Below are 13,155 nucleotides of genomic sequence, written 5' to 3' on the forward strand. Positions count from 1 at the left end.
TGGCAAAAAGCATGTGAACAATGAAGCACATTCTGAGAATTTTTGGTACACGTGAATATATATATATATATATATATATATATATATATATATATATATATATATATGTGAATGTGTGTGTGTGTGTGTGTGTGTGTTTGTGTGTGTGTGTGTGTGTGTGTGTATGTGTATGTGTGTATGTGTGTGTGTTTGTGGTCTAAGGTGAAGCACCTTGACATTTGTGAGCCATTAAGTGCTGAAGAAAAAAATAAAATAAAATATTAGCACCCATCTCCACTTCATTCACCAGGATGTACTATATCTCTCAACAATGCAGTCCTGATGAGTTATATGGCTTTAGTTTCTACAAGAGAAAAGTCGCTTTGGCAACCATTAACACACTCAAAACATCAATGCTGGGATGTAATAGGTTTTGTGTTATAAGTTTTTTAACAATAAAAAATACCCCTTTCTTCTTTTTTTTTACCAGTAAACATTTTTCATGAGCAGCTTTCATTTTTGTTGGTCAAACAAAAACAAAACGGATCTAAAATATATCTAAATTGTGTGAGGAATGAGAACATTAGGTTTAGTAAACTCCCCTGTACTATGGAGATGCTGAGAAATGGCCCAAGAGACTAATCAGTGAGCTATAACCATAATTTCTGAGAAAAAAATAAAGAAATAAAAAAGAAAAGTGGGATACGTTTTCATTCCAGGTACTCAAAATCAGGCAGAATCTTTAAATGTGAAGTTCCTGCACATAATGCATACCAAAAACAGAGGTCATATTTTTGAGATAAGGAAAAAGCATATAATAGAGATGATAAAATAGCATTAGTTTGAACAAAAACACAAAATTATGCTCTCCTAATAGGTTCTGAGCAGCCTCACATTTCAAAAATGGACACAAAAAATCTTCACAGATGGCACTGCAGCGATGCCATCACTAACCACTTGTACCCATAAAATAAACACCTGAGTGTAACTAGCAAGACGCATGGAAAGCTAAATTAGCACATACTGTACATAAACTAGCGATTTCTAAACACACTGAGGTTTGCACAGAATGTTTAACTCAAAAACAGTGAATAATTAAGGCATTCCCTACCTTTTAAAATAAATAAATCCATTCACACTGAATTTCCAGATTCTAGTAAAGATAAGAACTCAAGGAGAGGATTTGTTCAAAAACTGTTCATATGAATCTCACATTGCAATGCAAAATATGAAAAGGGCTTAAGGAGAGGAGATGATATGGATTGAGTGATGGAGAGCAAAGGATGAATCTCAAGACTCTTTCAGTCTTCCAAACCAAATCAGTAGATGTCTGGAAGGTGAGGATATCTCCTTTCAAAGTAACCACCCTTGTATATCCAGTCTCCAGCTCCAGTGTACGGATTCTTGTCCTGCTGGAACCATCTGAAAGACGGGAAGCCAAGAAGGTTATAAAAATAAAAAGCCTATTCAAAATCTTCACAGAATATATTTTTTTACTAATATATTAACCTTGCAAGATGGACATACTAAAAGGGTTTTAAATGATGGTATCTGCTTCTGTTTTAGAATGTTAATATTGCAATTTGCAGTCTCAGAACTGGCTGGCATTATTTAAAATGTTTAATGCCTCTGGTTGACCAGATAGTGTTTTAATGCTAGTGCCAGCTTCCTTGGCTATTTTCATAGCAAATAAAGTTGAACTAGTATAATTTAAAATTTAAACACCTACACAAGTTCGCTTTAGATAACACTAAAACTCTATAATAAAATTCAGGGTTGACTTAATTCCCAAAGAGAACTTAAACCAGCACAAATGAACTATGTTTGAAATATTCAGGACTCTGTCTGTCTTCATTTGATTTCACGAGAAGCTTTCATTTTTGTTTGTCAAAACAAAACCGATCTAAAATATGAAAGAGAATATGCAAAATGAGGAACAAAGGCCAGTAAAAAAAGTGAATGGTTGTGCTCTTAATTCAAATACTCGCCTTGTAGACCATTCTTCCTCGTCTTTAGCACGCTCTCTTCTGGCAGCTCTCTGCTTCTCTTCCAATCTCTCCTTCTCTCGACTTGCGGTATCTAGGATTTAAGAATATATTTTTACATTTAGGGGTAAAATAAGTACAGGAACATACAGAAGACAGCTTACTGGACAGATGGTAACAAAATGAGCCAAAATAGATATATGAGAGAGATACCGATATCCCCATTCTCCATAGCTCTGATGTCAGGCCGCAAACGACAGTCTGTCGGTGCAATGACTCCAATCATGCCAGGCTCCAGTTCATTGAGCGTCATGGCAAAGTTGGTAAAATTATACATCTAAACAGAATCCAGTATAAAAAGAACAGTAAAGAGATTAAGGATAACATGCAATCATCCAAGGTAGATGATTGAGTCATTGGGGGCTTGGGATAACCTGTGTCGAGTTTGGCGGTCGAGGGGCTACTCTCCATAGCAGCATACTGCCTGGGATCATAGTGACTGTCTCCTGAACATCTGGCATTTCATCTGCATCATCACCCCCTGTACTCTGCTCCTGATCACAAGCAAACAGCACTTCCATTAATAACCCATAATACCTTACATACATATAAAAACCATTAAATGTTACAGACAAAGCCAGATCAGGAAGCAAATGTACTAGAAAAAACTAATTGAACTACAAACTCTACTTTGATGATAGCTCAGTTACTGTAGCTACTAGCTACACTGATAAAAACCCACTTTTTACCTCTTTTTTTTTTTACTGAAACTGCATGTTAATAGAAAGAAGGGAAACAAAAAATTATTTCCAGCAAACACACTTCAATTACACTATTGTTCAGTTTGGGGACAGTAATTTTTTTTTTTTGTGCAGTAAATTAATCAAAAGTGACAGTACCGACATTTATAATGTCACTGTTCATTTTAACTTTCCATTCATCAAAGAATCCTGAAAACAACATATCATGGTTTCCACAAAAATAACTTTCAAATTCAAAATCATAAAAAAAAAAAAACCTAAAAGTCCCAAAACAATTTAAATAATACTGGTGCATTTTAATAAATTAGAATTTCATGGAAAAGTTCATTTATTTCAGTAATTCAACTCAAATTGTGAAACTTGTGTATTAAATAAATTCAGTGCACACAGACTGAAGTAATTTCAGTCTTTGGTTATTTTAATTGTGATGATTTTGGGTCACATTTAACAAAAACCCACCAATTAGCCTTTCGCCGGCCCCTCCCCCAAAACGGCCATTGTCCAATCACACATCATAGCAACCGTTACTATGTGAGACAGTTCCGACAAACTTTGACTCCAAGCAAGATGGTGAAGCGGTGCGCCCACGGCGTTTGTAAATCGGACACTAGAATAGAGCTGTAATTCTGTTCACAGGACCCGAGCCCGACAGATTTCGGCCCGAGCCAGACAAGTACATTTTGATTGACAGCTTTTTAAAAGCCCGAACCCGTTTACAGCCCGACATTATTCAAATGCACGCATGCACACAGCTCTTTTGCCTTTTGTCAAGAATTAGTCATTTATACATAATTTATACATGACTAACGTAATAGGCCACTTGGAAGTTTGAACAAAGGAAATAAAATAAGTCCTCTGTGACATCGTAACATCTCAGAGCTCTAAATAGCCCTAGGTATAGACTCATTTAGCCTATAAATAGGCCAACGCACCAATAAAAACGAGTCTTTCTTAAAATTTTTAATTAAGATAAATTCTAAATTAAGATGGGTATTTGGCAATAACGAAATTAATTAAGATAAAGACTCTGCCTTTTTTGCTTCGCCATAGCAACTGAAATCTAATAAAAGAATAATGCCAACATTAGCCTATATAGGCTAGCCTATCCTATATGTCTACATTATGCATTTAAGACTCAATTAGTATTTAGTTATCATTTTTAAAACCTTTATTCACCAAGATAATAATAAAAATAGCTACTCGCAATAGACAATAATAGACCATAACATATGAAAGAGAACTTTCCCGGCAGTGCAAGAGCATGACTGGTACACAAGGCTGTGCTGGTTGCATTTGAGGTACAGGTCATGGTGTTTCTCAGATTTCGCATTTTTTCCCTCCACGGCATACTGTAACCCCTTTTGCCTCGATCTGGAGGATATCGCGGAGGTATTACTCCAAAAAAGGTCACTGACACGCACAGGTATACCTCTTCCCGTCATGGCAATCTGTCACGCTGGTCGTGTTTGACCATTTGTTTGTCGGAAGTAGCAACAGTAACTAAGGGGGGCGGGGCTCGGCGAAAGGCTAATTCACTATCGCAACAAATTAGAATATGGTGACTAGCCAATCAGCTAATCAACTCAAAACACCTGCAAGGGTTTCCTGAGCCTTCAAAATGGTCTCTCAGTTTGGTTCACTAGGCTACACAATCATGGTGAAGACTGCTGATCTGACAGTTGTCCAGAAGACAATCATTGACACCCTTCACATGGAGGGTAAGCCACAAACATTCATTGCCAAAGAAGCTGGCTGTTCACAGAGTGCTGTATCCAAGTATGGTAACAGAAAATTGAGTGGAAGGAAAGAGAGTGGAAGAAAAAGATGCACAACCAACCGAGAGAACCGCCGCCTTATGAGGATTGTCAAGCAAAATCGATTCAAGAATTTGAGTGAACTTCACAAGGAATGGACTGAGGCTGGGGTCAAGGCATCAAGAGCCACCACAGACAGACGTGTCAAGGAATTTGCTGAAACACAGACAACGTCAGAGGCGTCTTACCTGGGCTAAGGAGAAGAAGAACCTTACTTTTGCTTCAAAGTCCTCTTTTCAGATGATAGCAAGTTTTGTATTTCATTTGGAAACCAAGGTACTAGAGTATGGAGGAAGAGTGGAGCTCTTAGCCCAAGTTGCTTGAAGTCCAGTGTTAAGTTTCCACAGTCTGTGATGATTTGGGGTGCAATGTCATCTGCTGGTGTTGGTCCATTGTGTTTTTTGAAAACCAAAGTCACTGCACCCGTTTACCAATACATTTTGGATTACTTCATGCTTCCTTATGCTGACCAGCTTTTTGAAGATGCTGATTTCATTTTCCAGCAGGATTTGGCACCTGCCCACACTGCCAAAAGCACCAAAAGTTGGTTAAATGACCATGGTGTTGGTGTGCTTGACTGGCCAGTAAACTCACCAGACCTGAACCCTAGAGAGAATCTATGGGGTATTGGTCAAGAGGAAAATGAGAAACAAGAGACCAAAAAATGCAGATGAGCTGAAGGCCACTGTCAAAGAAACCTGGGCTTCCATCCCTCCTCAGCAGTGCCAGAAAATGATCACCTCCATGCTACGCCGAATTGAGGCAGTAATTCAAGTAAAAGGAGCCCCACCAAATATTGAGTACATGTACAGTAAATGAACATACTTTCCACAAGGCCAACAATTCACTAAAATGTTATTTTTATTGGCCTTATGAAGTATTATAATTTATTCTAATAAAATGTGAGCCAAAATCATCACAAATCAAAAAACCAAAGACTTAAACTACTTCAGTCTGTGTGCACTGAATTTGTTTAATACACAAGTTTCACAATTTGAGTTGAATTACTGAAATAAATGAACTTTTGCACCTGTATATTTTAAAAATATTTCACAAAAAAAAAAAAAAAAAAAACTGAACATGGAGTTCGTTTGCATAGTTACAAAAAAAAGTATAGTGCTCTCTTCTACAACCCTGTTCACACCGCCAGCAACTTTTTCACTGCTTGTCACTTGTGGCTGGCAACTGAGGTCACTACTGGGCATTCCCACTACTGGTTGCCTAGTTACCCCGTAACACATTTCCCTACAGCAGAAGAACCACGTGCTCTCCACTGACTTCACTCCCAATGATTGTCGCTAGCGAAATTCACTGTCTATTCGCATAAAGTTGAAGAATTTTGAACTTTTGTCGCTTGAATCGCATCACTTGATATGCCCACATTCCTTCGCCAATGATCACTGTCGCTCGTGTTGCCAGCTCTCCATTGAAAATGAATGGGATTATGTCCTCTTTTTCACTGTGTGTTGCTAGCGGTGTGAACAGGGCTTAAGAGTTAGCAAACAGTCTCTATTGTGGTAAGTGGTGAAGCCTCTATTTAAGAATGCGTGAGAACACTTTTGGAATTCCATGTGACAACAGAACAGAAAATAGATCACGACTCTGCAGTAAGAGATAAATGACTTAACGCTTTTTACCTGCTTGTGTTTCTTGGAATCTCCTCCACTTTTCTTCTCTGCTTTCTTGTTGGCTTCGTAGACTTTTGGCTCAATGCTATACACGCACTCAGTCCACTTCCCATAGATAACCCGATGTTTCTTTTTACTGAAATAGACCCAGACAAAATGAGTCACAAACACAAGCATCAAATCCAGAAAAAAAGTACATAAAAATGCCAAAGTACATCTGCAATCCAGCTGTAAAATACATTGCTGATGCCTTTAGTGCTTCAGACACAAAGTGGATGTGCAGGGTGAACTCTACAGGCTGGGTGCCAGATATACCCACTGACATTTGATACGAATGACTGCTCACCAGGGTGAACTCTACAGGCTGGGTGCCAGATATACCCACTGACATTTGATACGAATGACTGCTCACCAGGGTGAACTCTACAGGCTGGGTGCCAGATATACCCACTGACATTTGATACGAATGACTGCTCACCCCTTGTCCTGGATATGTCCCTCTACCCTATGCAGCTCTTTGCCAAACATGCCGCATGGCTTAAAATTCAGCACACACTTGTCCCCAGTGCTAAAACAAACAGAGAGACTTCTCAGTCAAAAATAAGGGAATAAGTGAACATTAATTCATCTGTGACATGGAAAGATCACAATGCAGCCTTTACGACAACAATATTTAAATGCTGAAAAAGGTTGAAAATGCAAGCAGAATATTTAGTGTAAGAAAGTAAAAGGATGAAGTACCTGTGGTTGACAATCTCCACTGTCCCATACTGCTCAATCCACAGTTTACCCAGAATAACGTTATGCACACAGCACATAGGGTTTGTCCATGTGTAAGCTTCTCTGTGTCTGAGATAGAGAGAGTTAAAAAATAGCTCAGCCAGAACAAACCCCCAAAAATCTCTTCCATACACATATGAAACATGCTAAATAATAAATTGACATTCCAGCATGTTTCTTATCTAGCAGATGATGCTTTTAAAAGCAAGTTACAGTACACTAAGGGCAGAGAAAGGTAACTGTCTTGCTCAAGGGTCCAATTGTACTTGAGGATCTCAATGACTCTCCAGCTCCAATAAAAAGGTGTTCATATTATACTTCGTGATGTCACATAAATAAAACTCACTTGGAGAGCTCAAGTGTCATAGTGCCTTTAGGCTCTGCCTCCACACTCTTCCCCCAGAATTTCAGTTTAGGGTAGATGGAGCCGTGAAACGAGAAGTCCTGATTGAGGGACTCAGAGTAGAAGGCGCTGATTGGTGGATGGTGGCTCACCTGTTCTGAGATCATGCGGTAACCCTCTTCATCCCTGAGCACAGATATTCAAATTACTGGTGCAGGCTAATTTGGATTTACATATTCAGCTTTGCAGTAGATGATGTATAGTGTTTATGTCCAAATGTTCTTCAGATTTACCTTGTAAGTTCAAAAGTCTCTCCTAATAAAGGGTTAAAAGGTTTCCCAGTTCTGTCCCATTGTGACGCAACAGCAGAAATGGCGAATGTGGCAACAAGCTGACAAACGAGATGCAATTGCGTAAAAAGAATTTGTGGAGTATTCCATGCATGCACACATACTGTATGAGAACAAAATATAAAGGTGGCAAGGTTTCTGCAGGTTTTATGAAGGCACTTTTTCAAGATCTTTTTTAAACCAATAAAGAAAATTTAAGGAATAAATTATAAGAGAACAATATCAATGTTCAATATATATGTTCCAAATATATCAAAATATCTAGAAAGCACACAATGAGAAACACTTTAAAGTTTGAAAATACAACTACCATTAAATATCCGTAACATTTTAATTCATTTTACAAAAAAATAAAAAAATAACTGCTTAACTGGAAAATAACTTTTTAATTGTACCTTCTGATCACACTGGAAAAAAAGCGATGCTCCTTCATAGACAGTGTTTATGTCTTGTTTTCCAGTGCAAAAGTCTAAAGATTGTTAAAACGATGCAATGCAAGATAAGATGGCTTGTTTTCTGAGAACAAAGTTAATGGTTAACAAAAACAAATTTTCATATCCCACTCTTTTTTTAAGCATTAACTTGCTTTATTTTGTTTTCAGAAAACAGAGCATAAATGTAACCAAATTTTTTAGGCATTTGTATTGGAAAACAAGACAAAATACTGAGGAACATCCACATTTTTTGAAGTGTAAGCAACTTTGAGCAATTTTTAAATTAAGGCTTCTCGAGCCTTGATGCACTAACCTGCATACGCTCTATTGAATCAGAAAGTGTACAAGCTTTATGGATGAGGTATGTATGTTCCATGTACTCTGTAATCCTCTGCAAGAAGCTCAGCGGTTCGTTGAAAACAATAGGCATTGTTATCTTGGACAGCTCCTGCAATGATAAAGTATTCCCAGACAGAAATAGCTTGGCATGTGGATGATGACACCACAATCTAGATAAAATGTCTCTCTTTTACAATTTCATATATCATGCTGTGTTTGAATGGAGAACTTCTGACTGAGCTGTTGTTTGGTCAAAGTGGCCTGTGCTCACCATTCCAATGCATTTCTTCAGAAAGCCCCATACACTAAAATCATTTCTGGAGAACATGGGCGCTGGCAGAGTAGTCCTGAACACACAGACACATACATAAATTCATGACACTGTCCAACGGATAAACATCTCCACATTTTGATTCCTGCCACTGAATATTATTTCATTACCGCCTCTCCCATACTCCATTTTCAGATGGCACCTTGCCATTCACCGTCTGCTTGCTCTCATAGATACAGGCATCTTTAAAGCTGACTTCACACGAGTCGTCTGATTCTAAACCTGAGACAGAAGAGAGAGATATAGCTATAGGTGACAGGTGATAAAAATGTGAAGTACCGTACTAAACTTCATCACATACCTGTCTCAGCATCATAAAACTCTTCCTCGCTGTTCATGATGGACAGTTACTGCTGCTGTTGTCAATCAGAAGGCATTGTTTCACAGCTTGAATTTGTTCTGTAGATCAACCCAGAGAACAATATTGTAGGTTTGATAATTAAAAAGACATAAAACTGGACGTCATTAGTCCGACTAATAAAAATGAATCATTAACGTAATGTAGACTACTTCAATGCCGTATACCTGGAACATACTGGACACTAATGCTGGCCTACTCTCTATATCCTTTCCCTTACTGAACACACAGAACAAATCCAATCATTTCACTGCAGTCTTTAAACAGCTGTGCTTGGCAAAACCATCTGATGAGAATGTCCAACCAAGCTAATTCTTTAATGGTCAATGGCAGCTCATAGCAGAGAGAGAGAGAGCGTGTCAGCATCTGATTGTCATTATTGCAACTGACTGTACCGAATCACAATGTTGGCTTAATTAAAGAAAGGATACCATTCAGGAATTATGATGCAAATGTCCTGGTAGCACATATAAGAGGAAAAAAAATAATAAAGAAAATAAAAACTCAAATGAAAGCACATTTCTTAAGAGTTCTTAGAATTTTTATGAACGTGCTTTTTGTATTCAATTTGGCATTATATGGTTTTGAATGCCATTTTCAATAAAAGAACATTCAAATCATTTAATCAAATATATATCTTATACACTTCTCTTCAAAAGTTTGGGGTCGGTAAGCAGTCTCCAATTACTACAAGGCCTATTATCTTAATTTAAAATGACCTTATATATATATATATATATATATATATATACATTTTATTTAATAATATAAAAAAATACTTATTACAAAGGTGTATTCAATGTATGAATTGCATTGTAATATATTCTTGAATAAATTAATACAATGGAAACAAACAAGCATCATGTCTTTGATCCACACACAAACAGAAACCGAAAGGGAGCTGAAAGGAAAAACTCTTGTTCAGACTGTCAATTATACAGGCGTGGATGAACAAAAATGCAAAGCAGTTAAAAAAAATATTGACCATATAACGGAGACGGGCACAAATGCAAAGCAGCTTAAAAAACTATTAGCCATAGGTGGGCACCATGCAAATTATTTGGAACTCAGAAAGGCAAAGCAGCCACTTAACAAGCTGACAGCTATCACATATTCAAACACCCATGTGGTAAACTGCCAAGAGAGGAAGTCTTGGCTGGCTCAGTAGCACGTAGCCCTGGTCGTTTTGCAACCACACAAATCTAAGGAAGCACAACTGAAATGAATGTAGACTAGAGGTGGCTGGGACTGACCACACGCTTTGGGCTGGAACAAAGAAAACCTTGGACTCTTAATGTGAAGGATAGGGTGCAAGGCAGCCAAACTGTATGAATACGAATAAGACAGACCATTTGTAAAAAAAAAAATCATTTTAAAATTTTGGTTTTTGAAAAACAGCTTTTAAGTGTATTATTTATGTTTCTGCTTTGTTATGAAACAAATGTTGGTGAATAATACAATATTTCTATATAATATCATCTAATACCATTTACATAAACACAAACATTGCATAATATACAAAAAAATCACGACACTATATACATTACCAAAACAGACTGTGACAGTATAATTTAATCATATAAGTAAAAAAAAAAACCTTTTTAGATTATTTGGAAATATTTTAAATATTTCCAAATAATCAAGTAAACAATACAACCTATAGTCTTTCAGCTGAAGGGAACGGTTGGATGCACGTCTTTCGGCTGTGATGAGCTGTCATAACAACAATAAACAGAGAAAACTAGTCGTACAACTGACTGGAGAATGACAGTGCTACAGATCAATGGTGACTAAGATAACCACATAAGTGTCTGGTTCTCAGAAAAAGTGGTACAGTTCCTGGTACCTTGTGCCGGAAGAAAATACTGTACCAGACAATAGTTTTGGAATTTAAACTGACCTGGATGCACAAAGTTAGTTTATTAACTAACAGCAGTTAGTTGCCGGTTCACAGTCATAACTGATGAAAAACACTACTTTAAACATATAACTTATTAGTAGCAGCAGTACAATAAAGCAGCTTTGTGAGTTATGGGAGTATAGTTTGAAGTCTCTTAAGCTAATTAAGGCTGCATTTATTAGATCAAAATACAGTCAAAACAGTAATATAAAATTTAAAAATGTATGTACAATCTAAAATAATTGTTTCTCTTTTACTATATTTTAAAATGATATTTATTCCTGTGATGGCAAAATTTTATTTTCAGCAGCCATCACTCCAGTCTTCAGTGTCACATGATCTTTTCTAATATGCTGATATATGCTAAATAATGTTTGTGGAAACACTGATATATTTTTCAGGATATTTGAATGAGCAGAAAGTTGAGAACAGCATTTATTTGGGGAAAAAATGTACATGTATCTACTGTCATCTTTTTTTTATTTAATACATAAGACCCCCCCCCCCTCAAATCTAGTCAAAATGCTTTCCCAGAATTAGTACTACTGTCAACTAACAGATGGATCATAGTAGCATCTTTCATCATAAGCACAGGTGTAATGAGTGTCAGCCAAAACAATCAGCTGATTCAGTACATCATTTAAAAGACAGAATGCACTGCTTAGTACATGATCTCATGCAGCACCATATAAACACAACACACAATCTACATCCACCCATCCTGACTAGGTACACTGCCAAATCATAGCCCGTGCAACGTCTTCGAGTTATGTCCCGTTAGATACACAAACATATCTGATACTATGAATAACCTGCCTCGCTCGGCATCTCCAAACCAGATCTACTGCGGGCGGAAGGCACTGAGTGTTTGGCTTGAGCTGTTTTGACCCGCGTCAGCTGCTAGTAGCGAGCATTGACCAATAATAAACCCGCATATTACTCATCAACCCGTTTGATATCGTCAAAACATTCAAGAAGGCACAAAATAACACGACGTATAACGTCGATCTTGCCTAGAAGGCTGTATACTGTGAGTGTGTCGCGTTACCTTTCAATAATGTATAGCTGGATCGTTCCTTTCTTCGCTGGGACAGAAAACAAGCGACCAGTTTGGGAAGACTGACAGCAGGGCGGATACATTTCGCCAGGACGGGAGAAAAAACTGGATTGGAGGGTTAAGGAAGCAGAACAAACAAAGTTGGGCGGGGCAATGTTTGATTGACAGAAGCAGTAGCCTATTGTGAAAGAAGACCTCATAGCGAACGCACGATATTAACCTTTCGGGTTATATTGAGGTTACATAAAGGGGTCGGTACTAAAAAGGCATGAATGTGGGTTATCTATAATCCTTACAATAAATTTCGCCATAGGCTATGGCAGTGGCGCTCCTTGATTGTTTATGACAATATCAAGACAAAACCTTGATTTTAGGGTGTGATAAAAAAAAATCAGTCAGCTATAGAAAATATTAAATGAATTCACAAATAGACAGATGTTTTACAACATCATTGCATATTTTATGAATTCTTATTTGTGCTGTGAAACAGGACAAGGAGTTTGTGGGGCCTTTAACAAGAGCATGAAAATAAATTATGGTTTCTTGGTTTAAGAGAAAGCATTTTGCTTTCAATTTTAATCACATGGGGTTTTTATGCAGTTCAAGTCATACAATGTGCAGTATCTTAATTAAAATAAGGTTAGAAAATGATAAATAAGGCATTTCATTTAAACATGACTTTACGTAAATGTTTAAAAAGTTTATTTTGTGCAGCAAGAAACTGGAGGAAAACTGTGCAAGATATAAGTGAAAGTGTAAAAACAAGTGAAAAACGTGCCGTTTGGGGAAATAATGAACGAATGTAACAAAAACATAAATAAATATTTTTAATAGGTCCAAAAATACATCAAATTATATAACAAATATAAGTAGCAAATAATAAATAAAATAGTTGGTAAATCTGCGCAATACTATTTTTTAATAAGCAATAATTTATTTAAACATTAAGCAGCAGAGTAAAAAACTTTAGTGTTTAGTTTGAACTTATATTTAAAGCAATCCGGGTTTTGTGAGTCTGCTTCTGGTTTGTGAGGGATACTGAAAAAAAAAACACTATAATGTTTGATATAATTTGTATTCCAGCGGGGAATTCATA

General features: G+C 37.0%; 1 protein-coding gene across 1 annotated transcript; it reads right to left on the reverse strand.

Annotated features, from left to right (window-relative positions):
• Positions 1–448: 448 nt before the first annotated feature.
• osbpl2a (oxysterol binding protein-like 2a) lies at positions 449–12,183 on the reverse strand. Its single transcript, XM_059528116.1, has 14 exons — positions 12,051–12,183; positions 9,046–9,143; positions 8,855–8,966; positions 8,685–8,760; positions 8,388–8,522; positions 7,584–7,681; positions 7,294–7,476; positions 6,909–7,016; positions 6,646–6,735; positions 6,177–6,303; positions 2,399–2,518; positions 2,178–2,301; positions 1,968–2,058; positions 449–1,401 (listed from the first exon to the last, which is right to left on the reverse strand). Exons 2-14 carry the CDS (start codon positions 9,080–9,082, stop codon positions 1,299–1,301), a joined length of 1,404 nt encoding a protein of 467 aa, XP_059384099.1. The 5' UTR covers positions 9,083–9,143; positions 12,051–12,183; the 3' UTR covers positions 449–1,298.
• Between the last annotated feature and the right edge of the window lie 972 nt (positions 12,184–13,155).

Source organism: Carassius carassius, chromosome 37 (assembly GCF_963082965.1).
Source record: "Carassius carassius chromosome 37, fCarCar2.1, whole genome shotgun sequence".
Classification (NCBI taxonomy): domain Eukaryota; kingdom Metazoa; phylum Chordata; class Actinopteri; order Cypriniformes; family Cyprinidae; genus Carassius; species Carassius carassius.

Coding starts and splice junctions, on each gene's coding strand:
- osbpl2a (XM_059528116.1), bottom strand. CDS start 9,082: ATGAACAGCGAGGAAGAGTTTTATGATGCTGAGACAG. Junction 7,477..7,583: donor GAGACTTTTGAACTTACAAG/GTAAATCTGAAG, acceptor ATCTGTGCTCAG/GGATGAAGAGGGTTACCGCA. Junction 2,519..6,176: donor ATTCCAAGAAACACAAGCAG/GTAAAAAGCGTT, acceptor GCTTGTGATCAG/GAGCAGAGTACAGGGGGTGA.